Source organism: Rutidosis leptorrhynchoides, chromosome 3 (genome assembly GCF_046630445.1).
Source record: "Rutidosis leptorrhynchoides isolate AG116_Rl617_1_P2 chromosome 3, CSIRO_AGI_Rlap_v1, whole genome shotgun sequence".
In the NCBI taxonomy this organism is placed as follows: domain Eukaryota; kingdom Viridiplantae; phylum Streptophyta; class Magnoliopsida; order Asterales; family Asteraceae; genus Rutidosis; species Rutidosis leptorrhynchoides.
The window spans coordinates 263274912-263292505 of record NC_092335.1 but is presented as its reverse complement, the minus strand read 5'-3'; the positions used below and the strand labels follow the sequence as shown (position 1 = coordinate 263292505).

Here is a 17594-nt window from a genome sequence, read left to right as displayed (position 1 = left end):
CCCAATCTTCAGACGTTACCCATCTTGACCAATTATATGACCCGTACAGCCTAGAGACATACTAGTATTACCTAATAAATGACTCAATAAATCTCACTCAGACCTGCATATTAATACCTTAATTGACCAGTTTTGACCCATTAAATGACCTAATAATGTGGGTAACAAAAGTCAACCTGCATTGTAGCAGTAAAAAAGACTTTAAAGAAGAGCATCATAATCAAAATCAACAGACTTAACTCTAGATCAAGGGTTGCAGTAATTCACTCTGATAACTTAAATTAGAAATATATATTTAGTCCTTCAATAATTAGCTATTACAAATTCATGTTTCTACAAGTGATAAAACAAACAAAATTTTGTGTAACCAGTTACGATTTCTAACAAACCTGTCTGTAACAATAACATCTGTTACAACAGTATAAAGTCCTCGCAACACGTACCTACACCTTCGCTTTCGATGACGCCACCTGGTTCAACATACGTGTTTTCTCTTCTTCTCTTTCTTTGTTAGCTTGGCAAACCGTTCATCAGGACCCAAACGGACTTCTCGCTGCATTTTTTCCCACAAATGGTCAAAATTATCCCGAAATCCCTCTTGAAACCATTCCAAAAGTTCATCATACAATACTCTTGCATTTTCATCCCACACCTTCCTTAACATATCACAACTATAAATGTTCCTTTTTCTTATCTCGTAAATGAGTTTCCCAAATCTCTTATGACTAGATACCTCCGGCTTTAAAACACTCTTTGGGTGGGCCCCCATAAACTTCCTCGCCTTTTTCACACACGGTAACACTTTTCCGTCAAGCATCGCGCAACAAAAAATATTCGCTTTTACTTTCTCATCTTTCACAGGTAAACTTTGTATCGGAAGCTGCCATAAATGGTCACCAAAAGTCGTATTCACGTAATTATAAACCCGGTCGGTTTGCGGGTCGTAATACGGTTCCGGGTCCTTAAGCGGAGCGGAAAAAACGCAAAGATACGATGAATATCTCGCAAGCCATTTTGGCTTTACACTCGTTGCTCCGTGTATATACGGGCGTTTTCTCTCAACAAGTTCACTGAAAACCACAAACTCGGGTGCGGTTCTCGAAACAGACGACCAACGATGAAGAAACACCGTTTCGTTAACTTTGTGAGCTTGATAACGGGTTGCGTTAACTTTTCTCTCTTCTTCAGATAATTCCGAAATTCGTTTAACGCGTCTTGCTACTCTATCAGCCCACCCAGCACATATAGCTTCCCCTAAAAGTTCCTCTTCGTTTAACATTAACGGATGCTTGTTAATGTAAACCATCCAATCGCGTTCGACATCGTCTTTTTTTCCGTAAGTCCATAATAGGTCTTGTTGTGTATCAGTCGACGTTTGGTTAAACACTAAATGCAGAAGCTGTTTTCTCAATTTCGACATTTCTTGCATCGTTTTAAGATGCAACGAATTCTCGTCACAAAATTCTACTTGATTTTCCGATAGTTCGAAACACTGCAACGCGTACGCTACAGTTAAAGCGTCACTGGTAGAGTTATGAAATTTCGCACGAGACGTTTTTGAACATTCTTTTAATTTTTTCTTCTTCCGTTTTTCTTCCTTACCGATAACACTTTCATTGTTTTCTGATCCTCCTTCGAACTGCATAACGAAAGGATTCGATAAGCTTAAAGCTGCAGCGGCTGCAAGCGCGTATCCGAGAGTTAAGTTACGACGTGCAGAACCGTTTCCGTTGTTTAGAATTTGAACAACGGTAAGAAGCATTCGCGAATGACGAGGACTCATCGGATAATGTGACATTGCTTTCCCGAGTGGAGTTAACTTCCCGTCACAATCAATTGCTTCGAGAGATTTGAGACAGAGTTCTGCTTCGTACAAGGCTTTAGCTTCGGGCGGGGTAGGAAACGGGAACTTTGTAATCTACATAAGTTATTTAAAGAAAATAAATTAGAAAAAAAAAAACATGTGTGCAAACTAGTCGGTTCAGTTTCCTAGGTTTCTTTGGTTTTGAAAATATTGAAGGCAATACCGAAAACCAAAACCGAATTTGAATTCGGTTCGGATCCGGTTAAACCTAAAAAATTATAATTTAATCAAACTATTCATATTACATCAAAATTTTGACATTTGATTTTAAAAACGGTTTTTCGTCTTCATATTAATAATAGTAAAATCCGGTTTTCGGTTATACTGAATTAAAAAAAAACAGAACCAAAAACCGAATTCAAATTTGAAAAACGAACAGAAACCAAACCATAAATCGAAGTCAAATTCGGTTTGGTTGATTTTCAGTTTTCATTCAGTTCGGTTTTCGGGTTAACCGGTCTGAAACCAAGTATTAAACACCCCTAGACTGCAAACAAAACATATGAGTACAGAAATCAACAAAAGTGAGTACGGTACCTCTTTAATACCCATGGATTTCATGAGAAGAACAACACCGTCAACAGGTATTTTCAAGATTTCAGCGGTCGAGAAATCATCAAATATGTTGTTGAAGACGGCAGATGAATACAGACGATAGCAGTGGCCGGGCCCCGTTCTTCCAGCTCTTCCGGCCCGTTGAGCTGCAGAAGCTTTACTTATCCACTGGACTTCATATGTTTCCATTCCGTTAGACGGATTGTAATTCTTGACCTTTTCTCGTCCCGTATCAACCACGTACTTTATCCCCGGGATCGTTAGAGACGTTTCGGCAACGTTAGTTGCTACGACGACTAACCGCTCGCCTTCCTTCATGTCCTCAAACACACGAAGTTGTGAAGATGCAGGAAGCATCGCATATAAGGGTAAAACACACAACGCACTGTGGGACCCATCTTTTGTCTCTTTTTTCACCGAGGAATTATTTTCTAATTGGTTCAAATCAGCGGCTAAAACAGGATCATCCGGAGCACTTTCGAAACTTTTCTTTCCGGCTAAAGCTTCGAAAGCGGCTTTCAGTGAATCAAAATTCCCGTCTTCTGCTAAAACGTTAACAAAATCGGTATCTTCCGTAACACGATTCTCTTTATCATTAACTACCTCCAAATCGCTTTCGTCATCCGATTCATAAGATTCATCGTCATCATCATCATCTGACCAATCACAATCATCTTCGTTATCATAAGAGCTAAACCTGTCAGTTTGTTGGTCATTTTCGATCTTAAACGCTTCATCAATCTCATTCAAGTCTAAATCCTTAGAATTAGTGACAACCGGTACCTCATTATTTACGTTTGACTTTTTCTTGGTCATATCAATAGAGGCTTTCCGTAACTTACGGCACAAGTATTCGACTTCCCGTTGACCCGTCACAAATACAAGTATTCCACCAGATGGAAGTTTTTTGTGGATCGCCATTATTTTTTTATAAGCTTGACCAATGTAGTCCACGATACCAGTTCTCTTTGAGAAATGTACGGTTACAGGATATTGTCGGGTTGGAACTTGAATAACGGGTGGTGGATTAGCAAATATTTTAGTATTGGAAACGAAGTCTTCAACCCTCATCGTTGCACTCATTAATATGAGCCTTAACGGAAAGATCTTTTTGTCAGGGCCAATTGTTTTTCCTGTCGATAACTCGTATTCAATCTGCTGTTCATGAATTTTCTGCAATTAACACAAGATAGAACCACTTAGCTAACAATAACTAAGCATATGTTTCAGGGATAAAAATAAGGGAAGATTGAAAGAACAGGTATAATGAACCAAAAAATTTATAGCTACATTACCTTACGTTCAACGATAATGCGAGAAAGCATTCCAGTAAGTATGTCCGTATTCAGACTCCTTTCATGAGCCTCATCCAATATTATGGTCGAATATCGTTTCAACAAAAAGTCATTCTGTAAAATAAACATGATATTAACATTAACATAAAATTAAGTATACTTCACAATGTGAAAACACTTCACCGTTAATCAATAATTTCAGTAAAATCTTTAAACACGATACTAAAAGAAACCTGCAATTCTCGAAGCAATATTCCATCAGTCATGAACTTGATTTTACAGCTGTCTCCAATTTTCTTGTCATGTCTAACTTGAAAACCAACCTCCTTCCCCAAACCAACACCGAGCTCAAACGCGACCCGCCTTGCAGTTGCAAGAACAGCCACACGGCGTGGTTGCGTAACACCGATAATTCCACTTCGACCATCACAACTTTTAGAACCAAAACCAGCTTCATACAGAAACTTCAAAATAACAGCCAAGAATCATAAAGAAAGTTCCCAGCGGATATATTTAAAATTAATATATTATAAAAAAAAAAAAAAAAAAAAAAAACTTACTTGGGGGACTTGGGTTGTTTTACCGCACCCTGTTTCTCCACAAATGATAACGCTAATATTCTCGTATATAGCTTCCATAATCTCCTGCTCCATCATGACAATAGGAAGATCCATCCTCTTGCTCTCAACATCCTCTGGTCTCGATACACGGACCACCGTAGGGACAGCGACAGGTTTTGGCATGGGGGTCCCACTGTCTGTAGAGCTGACGGCCACCTATAACATATATATGAACATCACTTCAAAACTTCACATTAGGTTGGAATACGACAAGGTTGCAAAATCGCTACTCATATAATATTCAGTCGGTCAGGAGTACTCGGATGTTGACCAGGTTTGACTTTTACCAATTATGCAGCACTTGAATTCAGCCAGACCAAAATTATCAAGCAACTAATAAGACGTACCATTGGCTTTGCCACGCTATCAGGGCTAGATATAGGTAATGAAGCTTTGGGATCTTCTATCATTGATGTATCAGTGTGCTCGTGATCAAGTTCCTTAACAGACGATAGAGTCTCTAGAGCACTAATGTCTTCGTCTCTTTCAATATATGGTGGTTCTGAAGATGTTATATGAACAGGTTCAACATTTATGATTTCTCTATCAACGATTTTAGTATCTATGATCATGGATTGAACAGGAGTGTCCTCTTTTTCGCCTGGATCAGAGTAGATTATATTTGAATCAGGGTTGATCACACAAGAACCTTTAACTCTATCAGCGATTTTGGTATCTATGTTCATGGTTTTGATAAGGGTGTCGTCTATTTCGCCTGAATCGGAGTAGATTTCATTTGAATCAGGTTCAATCTCACAGGAACCATTACCATTGACTAATCTTTTTGAAGGACGGTCACTATGTTGTAGTACCAAACCCGTCTTAGCAAACTGCATTTCTCTTCTGCGTTTCTCACGGGCAGTTTCAACCTATAAATATTTAGTTGTTCACTTAAACATAATTTTGAAAGACTGTTTTAAAAAAACACGTGCGCTATTAAAGTTTCAAACCTGGCCCAAACTGCTAGAAGACCACATAAGTGAATATGCATCATCTTGAAGCTTGTATTTTCTGATTGAAGATTAAACCGAATAAATCTCAATAAATTTACAACACACGTGTCAATTTATGTATCCAACAGAAGCTTACTTACTCTAATGTCTCAAGACTCTTAGATAAAAGAACCGATTTCTCCTTATCCTCCTGCATACAACATGTTCAAGTTTGAATCAAACAAAATATAAAAAAATTTAACAAGATTTATGGATTAGATATACAAACCTCAAGTTTCTTTAGCTTTCTCTTCTGGGATTTGCTTTGTTTAGAGCTTTGCTTTTTCTTCAACTTTAGAGGTCCCTTTAAACGAAGAAAAAAAAAAAAAAAAAAAGGCAAAGTAGCAACACATTAACCCCTTGTTTAAAAAGCTAACATTTATTCGAATATTAAACAACAAATCTATAGTATCACGACATACCCGATTCAAGCTTTTCTCTTTTTTTGTCTTCTTTTTCTTTGGTGCCAAGATCAATACATTGCTATCATCTCCATTTATGCTTAAGTAAACAGAGTAGAGAGACATCATGAATAGTTAGTTATTAAGCTTGATGATGATGTAATGAAACTAAAAGTATAAATCATCTTCCTATATTTACCTCGGTAAATGTGATCTATTTTCTACACCCTCCATGAACATGACCGTTTCGTGCTAAATTTATCTGAGGATAAAAAAGCATTTAGTAACCATAAAAAAACAATACTGGAGTTACAAACATCTTCAAACTGAAAAGTTCATATTTTTACTTATAATTTAGAAACTGGGAGTAAATAGCTTCCAGCATAATACACGATTTCATAGTGACAATTATACCATGAACACAATTCAATATTTTCACCTCTAATATTAACCAATTTTCAGTGCTTGCAGTACACAGCATGACATACAGATATATCAATTCAATGGTAATAGTCGTAAAAGAAACTGCTATTGACTCTAAACAAAATTTTGATTATTCAAACGAACAAATCATATTAATTGTCATAAATCAAACCAAGAAATGGCGTATGTGTTCGCAGTAAGTGAAGAAAAAAAACAGCTGAAAAAGGAGTAAAAAGAACCCTGGATTGAATAATAACAAAAAAAAAAAAAAAAAGGATGCAATCTAACCTACTTTTCGTACAATAGTTTGCAACAAGGGAGTGCCTAGTGATAAAATAAAATTAATATATTTAAACAGAAGTTCAGTCCCTGCAGTTGAGTGACTGCAGTTGACATAACATTTACAATCAATATAGTTGCTGTTATCATATTCAACACAATTGTTACTTAAAGATAAAAATCACTAAATTAAGTAGTAAATTTATGTTCAAATTTCTAATTTACAGGCTAAACAAGCTAAATTGTTATTACATTCATTTATGTTACTACAATGTAATGATAACTATAATTCAAACTAAAGCAACAGCTTTTTTATAACTAGATGCACTCAAATATAAAACATATATATACATACGAACTTAGATGTGTGTCTGTCTGTCTGTCTATGTAGCAGGAGGAGGAGGAGGAGGAGGAGAAGACTACAGGGACGAAGAAGAATAATCGATGGGAAAGATGTATGTTTCACGAGTGATTGGAGATGTACAGGGAAGTTAGGTTTTAGCGTTGTGGTACATGAGGGAGGGTTAAATGTTTGCGGCAGTTGGGTTTTAGGGTTGTTGTAAATGAGGCCATTTAGCGTGAAAGGCTAAAAGTACTCCATCGGTAGCTAATATTAAAATGTCTTAAATAAATGACATGTGAAATTACGGGTTTATTTAAACGAAACAATTTAATAATATAGTTTAGATTTTAAGTGAATTTAAACGCTAAAGTCATTTAAGTTTAATGACCCGACGGATTCCAACTAAGAAACTTTTCGTTATTTTTACATTGATGTACTTAACTTGATCGGAATAAATGAACTACATTTATTCTGTTACCATCATCTTTCAAATTTCATCACAATTACTATTTTCCTTGTTAAAAAATTCTAAAGTAGAACCTTTTATTGAGACGTGTATTTCGCATACATATATAACATAATTCATCTCGTAAGGAGAACTTATCTTTCAATTTAAATAATAATATAATAATAATTAATAAGAGTGAATTTTTTTCCCGAAAAACATGAAATAAATAAGTAGATTTAATTTAATTAGATATTAATTAGATTAATGACATCACCTTAAGGGCTTGGATTTTTTTTTCCTTAACAAAGAAATTAGCCTAATAATGACATCATCATTATAGAATTTTAATAGAAACTATATATTCTTTCACTTTCGTTATTCTCAACATAGGGATGGCAATGGATGTTCCATCCATAGACATTTACCCGATCCGATCCATTTACAATGGATATGGATGATGTAAATGGACGATTAACGGATATGGATATGGATGATATAAATGGACGATTAACGGATATGGATATGGGTGATCAAAAGTTTCGTGGATCGGATATGGATATCCATTATCACCCGAAATACATTTATATATACATACTAGTTTTATGAGCCCGTGCGTTGCACGACATTTGTATAAATTAGTAGTCGATAATATTAATATTGATACTTATCCAATGTATAATACAATTAAAAAATCCTTTATTACTGATAACATTTGTATCGAAAACATTATTATTGAATATTAACACATAGATTATGAGTCCGTCTGTTGAAATCATTTTAACTTCCGTTTATAAATAATCGATAAAACACCAAACATGAGCTCCTAAAAAGTTATTTTAGAACCCGATCTTTAAGAATAATATTTTATGTAGATATCTAATTATATATGTTTTTAATACAAATAAATTTCATTATGTCAAAATTTCAAACGAAACATAGCAATCATACATCTAAATATCTAACGATTATCAATAACATTTTAACTTCAACTGACAACATTATCCCATGCGTTTATATAAGATTCAACAAATAATATATTAACGTAATTTTTTTAAATTTATGTGCAAGCTATAAATTATTTTTATATTATATAAAATAATATATCATTCATAATTCATAAAAATAACATTATAATGTTAATAAAAAATATCTATTTTATAATTTTTATTACAATAAAAAATATTGTATGGTTTTCAAATTATATATATACTAGTTAAAGACCCGCGATTTCGCGGGATTTTTGACTGGTCCAATCATTTATTAATACGATATTATATTGTATTTGTGTATTTTTTATTAATTTGGCTATAAGTTTCCGTTTCTCCAAACAAGGTAACAACAGAAGATGAAGTATTTGATTCATTTTGATACTAATTCTTGTGTAATATCATGTATGAATGATATCACATATCCAAAATGTTTAGAACTTCAAATTTTAAGTTGACCAATTAAAAATTAGAAACCAATACAAGTAATTAATTCTCACTAATCTATACTATCCGTTGTTTATATTATAATTTGATTGAGTAAAACATAATTATTATTGTGTAGTAATAACAATGCTACCACAGAAAGTTTAGTAAATATAATACTCCCTCCGTCCCAAATAATTGTCCTGTTTTGACTTTTTGAGTCTTTTTTCTTCAACTTTGACCTTAAATATCTTTCTTCATGTTATATAATATCGAATGAAAGTTATACCAAATGAAAGCACATTCGAAAATCTATCTATTCATATAAATTTCATCAACTATGTTATAGCAAAAACCAACTAATATTTAAAGACAAAACTTAATAAATTGATTTTGAAAAGTCTAACAGGACAATTATTTTGGGACAAAAGGAGTAGTAACATTAAACTAAAATCTGCATCAAATAGTCAAAGAGTTTAAGAGTATATATCATACATACGTTAAGAGACTCTGGATACATACATAGAGGTTAATAGTATCAAATGGTCAAAATGGACTGAAACAGATATCCACAGATAGATTGAAAATACTAAATTTGACATACTGAATATCAAATCCGCATTTATATGGAAAATTGCAGATTGATATTGTTAATATACCTAATAACAATCACCATGTATCGGGTGAGTGTCGTCTTCCAGCATAACATAGGCATTTGATTTCTTAAACTTAAACTATCCCGATGAAACATATAAATTAGGTTTTTATTTCTTTTTTTCCTCCTTCAGTCCCCATATATGAGTTACTTTCTCGCAATCAACACATTTGTAACGGCATCCTTTTTTCAACTCTGGTAAATCAACAAATTCTTTGAGTAGGCGCTATAAAAAAACAATATGATACTTGTTAAACTATGAAAAAAGATTCGTGAAAAAGTTATATTGTTGAGTTTTATTAAAGCATTAACTTTTTCATATGGTGCCAGTGGACATCAGATTCATCTATTAGGGTCAAATATGTATGTATGTGTGAAATTATTGGTAACTTACCCAAACCTTTCCTTTTGGCATTGTGAAAAAGACAACTGTATATGAACCTTCGGGACTGCTAGGAAAGAATGAATCACTTTCACTCTCTGTAGGTAAGTTCATAAACTCACTTCTACTTATAATTTGTACATCCGAGCTGTGATCAGACTGATCATCAATTGTTGGAGTTGCTGAAAAAGAACCTTTTTCCCTAATAATAGATTGTTTGAAAGTTGCACAATTCAAGGTTAATCTCGAAGATTATAGTGTATCCCAAAGGGGTATCTTGCCCACCTAGATTTAGCGGGAAAATTGTTTTTACATTAAAAAAAATTACATAATTATAAGATTTTTTTTTTGTTCACCCCTGCTGATAATAAAAAATTTATTAAATTTTTACACCCGCCTCATCAATATCCGAGTTCAAGTTCCACCTCTGCAACCTATCTATTGTGTGTTGCATGTTTCATGTTTCTTGTGATAGCAATACTTTGCAACAATTTTTTAAATAACAAATGCAAAACGTTGTACATAGCAATTATTTTTATTTCTCAAATTGAAAATTATAAAACTTATTATGCAACTGAAACGTACCTTGCCAAACTAATGTCTACGAATCATCCATTATCCCACATTTTGATGGGCTCGATCAGCTTTAATTATAACTTTAATTATAGACCTAAACACTCTTATTACCTAAGAAAATCAAGCAAGCAAAACAAAATCCCTACAAAATTCAAACAAATCAAAAACCCTAAAAAAAAAAAAATCAAACCCCTAATTAACAAACACAAACACGACTCCATAAGAGTCGAAACCTAACAATTTCAAATCTATGTCCTAAGGCCGTATATAAATCATATAAACAAAAGCAGGTGCAATCATGATGAAATGATGAAGAAGATGAATGAAAGTCACAATATAGAGAAGATGATTACATGTAACAACTCAGTGAGAGATTGATTTACCGAAAAATGTATATGAGCAACCTTAGAATAAATGAACAATATTCTGATTGTTTGTCCTGGATGTATGTGCAATTTCTTGATTCGTATGAATGCATCGAAAGACTGATTTTTGGGATTGATTTATGATGCATGTGTCTGGAGAATTAGTCGACTGAAGCTAGGGTTTGCATATGAAGTTCTAAAGGGTTTAGATTATCCCGTGTTTTTTTTTGTTATTAGAAGGGCATTTTAGGAATAGAGTGTATGTAAAATTGATTTATTAGCTAATATTTTTAGTGGATGATTAAGGACCGTTGGATCAAGGGGTATTATAATGTAAATTTTCTAATCTAATGGTAGTTAAAGGGGTTTTGAAAACATTTATTAGCTAATCGAGACTCTCTTTTAATGTATATAGTGATATATATACATATATATATACATATATATATATATATATATATATATATATATATATATACACACACATATATATATATACATATATATATATATCAATGTATTTTTTAAACAATATTATTACCGTATCTATTACTGACCAAGTTTTTTCTTGCCTATGATTACCCTTCAAATACTGTTCACTCGTCAACTTCACCAACTTTTTTTCTTCTTTTCTTTTTAAGTTTTATTCTTTTTTATGAGTAATGCTAAACGTAGCCCTTAAGCCAATGTTTAAGCATTTATTACAAAGTGTTAATTTTCTAAATTATGATGTGGTTTTCATACTTAAATTCAGGGGTTGGATTGTTTATAGAAATTTGTAGTTTTATATTATATATATATTAACTTTGTAATAAATGTTTAAATCTAGCTCTTACGGTTACGTTTAGCATTTTTCTTTTTTTATTTCTTTATACTTTTCTTATTAAATAGTTAATTAACGGATGGATTATGGATCTTTATGAGCCACGAAGCTTTTTTTCTCTAACCCGCCACGAAGCATCTTTATTATTGTTGATCATTGATGCCTCTATATTGACCTTCTATATCGACTCGCAAATAACCATATAAAATAATTTTATAATAATAATATTAATATAATATTAATATAATACTATATTATATTTTAACACCCCGTTTTTCTCCGTACATGATTTATAGGTGTATTGTGTATGTACGATAGGCGTATGAAGGGTTCGGAACATATTCGGGTGTTAAGGTCTTGTATGCAAGGAAATGAGTCAGACCACGTTGAACGTCGCGGCGCGACAAAGGAGGCAGCGGCGCGGCATTTAACTGGAATCCAGATCAGAAGCTTGACAAAAAATGATCCCAGACCTAGGCAAAGGTCGCGGCGCGACGATTAAGGCCGCTGCGCGGTATTCTGGGCAATTTGGTGCCGGATTCTTGTAATTTTAAATGAAGTTCGAGGGCAATTTGGTCTTTTCACGTTTGAGCCAGATTTGAGGCTTTAACCTCATCCACTCCTTTCATTTCCTAATTTCTTTTCCCTTTTTATTTCATTTTTCTCTCAAAAACTCAAACACCCAATTGGATTCAAACGGATTTTTGGAAAGGAAGAAACGGGATTTGATCTTTGGCGTAGTTGACAAGTTTGTTCTCCTCGTTCTTGGCTACACAGTGATACTAGTGGTAAACTCTAACTCCGAATTTCATTCTTGTGTTCATCATTCATTTTTGGGGCTTTTGATTGTATGATTCATAGGTGAAACCCATTTAGTTGTTAATTGGAGATTAACACCAATAGTCGGGTTTGTTGTTGTTAAAGGCGGGTTTTGGGTTGGTTAATGATTTAACCATGTTTAAGACTTGTAAATGGTGTACAATCACTAGCATTAGTGATTATTGGTGTTTTGGAGACTTTTAGGGTTTTCGTGGTTGACTAATTTTAACTAGAGTCAAAATTAGGGTTTGTTGAGGATTATGACCCGAATGTTGATTCGATGACGTTTGTAAACTTAAAATAGATTAAGCTGAAGTATGAAACCGAGTTAAACATGTTTTGGTGTCAAAACTTGTAAATGGTGAGATTTTAACCTTATGGGTCAAAATTAGGGTTTATGGGCGATTTTGAGAACGATAAGTGTTTAACACTTGTGTTCGGGTTTAATTGGCATATTAGGACCATTATCACTTGTGTTAGTGATTATTGGTTAGTTTGGGCACGGTTTGTGCTTGGAAGTGCAATTGGGTCGAAATTGCACTAAGTGTCGAATTTGGGTTGGTTTGTAAATCCATCCTAATTGTGTTGTGGTATTTATGATAATGGGATAGGTTAATTCCTTCGGCAAGTTGTGGATTATTTGGAAGCGTTCATCAAGGCGACAAGGTGAGTGTTAATATCCTATATGCATAAGTATGTGTAGGATGGGTGCGGGTCGGGTGAAGTGGTTCTCGGTCATAGAGCTCACTTCACATATAGGTGGATTGATGGACTTGTGTATAGGTCCAATTGGCACGTTTGTGCATTTTGGTTGACCACCTTTGGCGAGGTACACGCTTGTGTGTACGTTATCACACGCGGTTGTGATTTGGATGTTATAACCTCAATGGCGAAGGGTTGATATTGTCGTGATGTGGATAACCCCGATGTGGTGGATTTTATAATCCCGTGACCGTGGGTTGAGTTGGAGAAGTGAATCGCGTGTAGTTCGGATTTACGATGATGCATGTAGTTCGGTCATCTTATCTAAAATGAGTCTCGTGTAGTTCGGATTCATGGTGACTCGTGTAGTTCGGTCATCTTATTGAGGTAGTAATCTCGTGTGGTTTCGGATTACTAAGGCTCGTGTAGTTCGGCCAACCTCGATGTTGTAAAGATAGTAACCTCGTGTGGGTTCGGATTACTAAGTCTCGTGTAGCTCGGCCAATCTTCATTGTGGCATTTGGTATTCGGTAATGGGTTAAGGGGTTAACCTTATTCGTTTTATATTGTTATATATATTATTGTATTGTTGTGTTGTAGCTAACCCTCCGGGTGTAGCTTATTGGCGTTGTTCACATCGTCGTTGGTGAACTTACGCTTTGTTGATATCTTTAGCTTGTTGCTTAGAGATTGTACGGTATGTTTAGTGTAGTTGCCTTATACATGGATGCTTCGGTATACGGTATTTGATATTTGTGTGGCGTGTCCATTTTATACATATATATGTATGTAGTATATTATCATTCACTAAGCGTTAGCTTACCCTCTCGTTGTTGATATTTTTATAGGTTCGCATGCTTGGCGGCTCGGGTAAGCTTGGGGATTAGAGATCTTGGCTAGGTTTCTAAGAAGATCTTGCTTTTGTATTCGATTAGGATTTGGGTAGCGTAGTCCCAAATCACCATGCTCGGTTTTGGTTGAAAACTAAACTAGTCGGGTCGTGTATGTCCGTTTAGACAATTAATCAATGTATTAAATGTTTTAAGGTTTATTAAACCTTCTATCGTATTAAAGATGTTTATGGAAACACAATTAGGACCTAAAGTGTTTTTTAAAGCGTATTAAAAGGAAAAAAATTTATGGGCCGGTTTTAATACGGGTTGGGTTGTTACAAGTGGTATCAGAGCATGGTCTAAGGGATTTAGGTGACTTGAGATAGGTGCCTAGACTTAGACTTTTGTGTGTGCTTATTTGTTGCGGGACTTGTAGGATTATGGGTCAGAACGGGTTATAGTTAGTGCCTTGTTTGTAGGTGGACTAACTAGGATTTTTGGCTTGTGTTGTGATGCTATTCCCTTGCGTGTGTTTATATCGCGTGGAATCGTCGTTGTGTTGGTTATATCATCGAGCGAGGCGGTCGTTGTACTAACGAGTTGAGATGACGTGTGTGCGTAATAAGGACTTGCAAACCTTATTACGGGTGCAAATCGTGTCTATCAAGTGATGTACGACGAGTGTTTAGCAAGATGGGGCGGTGTTGTGTGTGTGCTTTATACGTTCGTGATCTAATCGCTTTGCATTCCTTAGAATGGCGACGGGAAACGGGATCGAGACGAACGATTTGGAGTTTAACGCTAGAGTTGCGGAGCAAGTGGGTGCGTTACGAGAAGAAATGGATAGGAAGTATTCCGAATTTCGGGGTAGTAGTGAAATGGAGCGTTGTCTTAAGAGCTTCATGAGGACTAAACCTCCGATGTATGACGGGAAACCGGATCCTTTGATAAGCACAACTTGGATCTCGGATGTCGAAGGGTGTTTTCGTACTATTGAATGCCCTCCTGAGAAGAGGACAAGACTCGCTACTAGTTTGTTGCGGGGTAGGACAAAGGATTGGTTGGATGGTAAGATTGATCTTGTCGGTGGTGAACCGTTTATGGCGTTATCATGGGACGGGTTTAAGAAGGAATTCTTCGAGGAGTTCCGGACTTCAGCCGATTTGTCGGAATTGCGTAATGAGTTGCGAAATTTGCAACAAGGTTCTATGGATTTGAATACTCTCAAGACGACCTTTATGGCGAAGGCTCGTTTTTGCCCGGAGTATTTGGGGAATGATAATTTGTTGATGCAAGATTTCTATCGAACCTTGAATGATGACTTGAAGAATAAGATTAGCCGGGGTCACGCGAAATCGTTTGCGGAATTATTCGCCGTGGCTAGAGGTTTCGAGTCGTATACGCGATCAAAGATTGGTGAACCTTCAAGTGAGAGAAGGGTTGTTTCGTATGGTGCTCCGAGTAAGAGGACTAAGGGTCCGAGTGTGAGCACGGGTGGTACGCGGATGGGTATACCGGATTTTAGTGCATCTAGATGTTACAATTATGGCATGAGGGGTCACAAGTCTTGGGAATGTTCGGTACCAAAGGGTGATGGTATGGTGTGTTTCAATTGCCAAGAAGAAGGACATCGTAAGTCGGAATGTCCCAAGTTAGCGGGGACGGGTGCGGTAAGGAGACGTTAAGGTACGTTTCATTTTAATAAATATGTCTTTGATTATTTATTAAGTGCCGTTGAGTTTGAGTTGTTAAATGCATGTGTGCATATTGTTGTTATGGGTGACGTTCCTAATGGAAGTACCCTATGGTGACGTTTTGATTGTTGGGCGAAGGGCGTAAGACTTGGCGTAACCAAGCATTCCTTAGTATTTGGAAAATGTTTCTACCAAGCCATGGAAATGGGTTTTGGTGTTCGATTGTTAAGCGCGTGTTCGCTTGTATGTTGGAGTTGATGAACCATGAGGTTCGACGGGTGGGATGAAACCCTTGAAATCGAGTGTTTTGGATCTCGATGTATGTTGGTAAAGGAGTCTACGTGACGCGACATTAGGTGCCTCTTTTATACCTACTAGCGTGGTGTTCGACTCCGATTGTGTTGTGGTTACGTTGTATTTAGGGTACCGGAGTGAAACCCTTAGGTACATGAGTGACTAGGTGGAAATTGACAAACTAGAGCAATTGGATGATTGCGAGGGTGTGGTTTGTGTAATCGTGGTACACTTTTTGTTCGAAGTGTTTAAGGATTGATTGAAATCCTTCGTGTGCTCAAGGCTGGAGCAAGATATGGTGATGGGTCATGGGAGCCCAATCGTTTGTAAAGTCTACCTTTGGTAGCATTGTACGGTTGTACGAGTTGTGGATATGGGACGTAGTTCCAAGTGGGGGAGTTACACTCCCGCACGAGGAAGTTTTAGTGTGAGATTTCGGATGATGCTTTTGGTAGATCCGAAAATTGTGTTGGGACCTAGTTTTGGTCAAATTGACGTAGGGTACAATTTTGGTTAAATTGTACTTATGGTTTGGATTTAAATTATCACCGAAGTGGTAATGTGGTAAATCTCGTTGAGAGATAATGGACGTGTTTGGTGAGCAAGGTGAAATCCTTTGGTTAGGGGAGGTGTGTGTCGGATTCTCTTCTAGAGAATTATTGTTTTGTGCCTATGTTTGATATAGGTGGTTCTTGCTCGAGTGTGTGAATGGTTAGTGGTATCCGTTAGGATTCACTATGGCGTAGCAGAGCGCGATGTTACGCTACTCGTCGTTCGAGGCCAAAAGGGCGTTGATTGATGAAGCATGACTTTCGGAGTCCGCTGATTTCATCATGGTATTGGTGATTGATGAAGCATGACCTTAGGGTCTGCTGACTTCATCATGGGAGTATACGATTGGTGGAGCATGACCTTCGGGGTCCGCTGACTTCATCATGAGCGAGGTGTTATATCGGTGAAGCATGATCGTTGACGGGGTCCGCTGACTTCATCCGGTGTTGAGATTGGTGAAGCATGATCTTCTGGTCCGATGACTTCATCATGGTAGTGGATCGCGTGTGGTTTCGGATTCACGATGACGCGTGTGGTTTCGGTCATCTTATTGTGGAAGTGAGTCGCGTGTAGTTCGGATTCACAAATGACTCGTGTGGTTTCGATCATTGTATTGAGGAGTGAGTCTCGTGTAGTTCGGATTCACAAATGACTCGTGTAGTTCGGTCATTCCTCCGGGATAGTGACTCTCGTGTAGTTCGGATTCACTAAGGCGCGTGTAGTTCGGCCAATCCCAATTGTTGTTGTGGTGAAGGTAGTGAGTCACGTGTAGTTCGGATTCACTAAGGCGCGTGTGTTTTCGGCCAGCCTTCGTGTTGTGTGATCTGTCGGTTGTTTTATACACCGATGGTGGGGTCGTAAGGACCGTGATGTTTGAACTATCGGTTGTTTTATACGCCGATGGTGGGGTCGTGAGGACCATGTTGTATGATTAGTGAGGCGATAGCCGTGTTTCGCTCACATGTTGTGAAAGGACCCGTTCATATACATTATAAACGATTCACAATAGTTGATTACATTGCGAGGTATTTAACCTCTATATGATACATTTTACAAACATTGCATTCGTTTTTAAAAGACAATCTTTCTTTACATCAAAAATTGACAGGCATGCATACCATTTCATAATATCCACTATCCAACTATAAATTGATTTAATAATAATATTTGATGAACTCAATGACTCGAATGCAACGTTCTTCGAAATATGCTATGAAAGACTCCAAGTAATATCTTTAAAATGAGCAAATGCACAGCGGAAGATTTC

The 17594-nt window shown here is 36.3% G+C and overlaps 1 protein-coding gene across 2 annotated transcripts; it reads right to left on the bottom strand.

Annotated features, from left to right (window-relative positions):
• Positions 1-261: 261 nt before the first annotated feature.
• On the bottom strand, positions 262-6957 carry LOC139897383 (ATP-dependent RNA helicase DEAH13). 2 transcript variants are annotated; one of them, XM_071880076.1, is made up of 12 exons: positions 6785-6957; positions 5927-5989; positions 5749-5827; positions 5556-5630; positions 5428-5477; positions 5285-5345; positions 4682-5203; positions 4275-4490; positions 3948-4178; positions 3715-3828; positions 2402-3592; positions 262-1918 (listed from the first exon to the last, which is right to left on the bottom strand). In XM_071880076.1, the coding sequence occupies exons 2-12, from the start codon at positions 5965-5967 to the stop codon at positions 476-478; spliced, it is 4023 nt and encodes a 1340-aa protein (XP_071736177.1). In that variant the 5' UTR covers positions 5968-5989; positions 6785-6957; the 3' UTR covers positions 262-475. The 2 variants fall into 2 exon arrangements, with proteins under 2 accessions (XP_071736177.1, XP_071736178.1); XM_071880077.1 differs by having other exon boundaries at positions 6789-6957.
• Positions 6958-17594: the final 10637 nt, after the last annotated feature.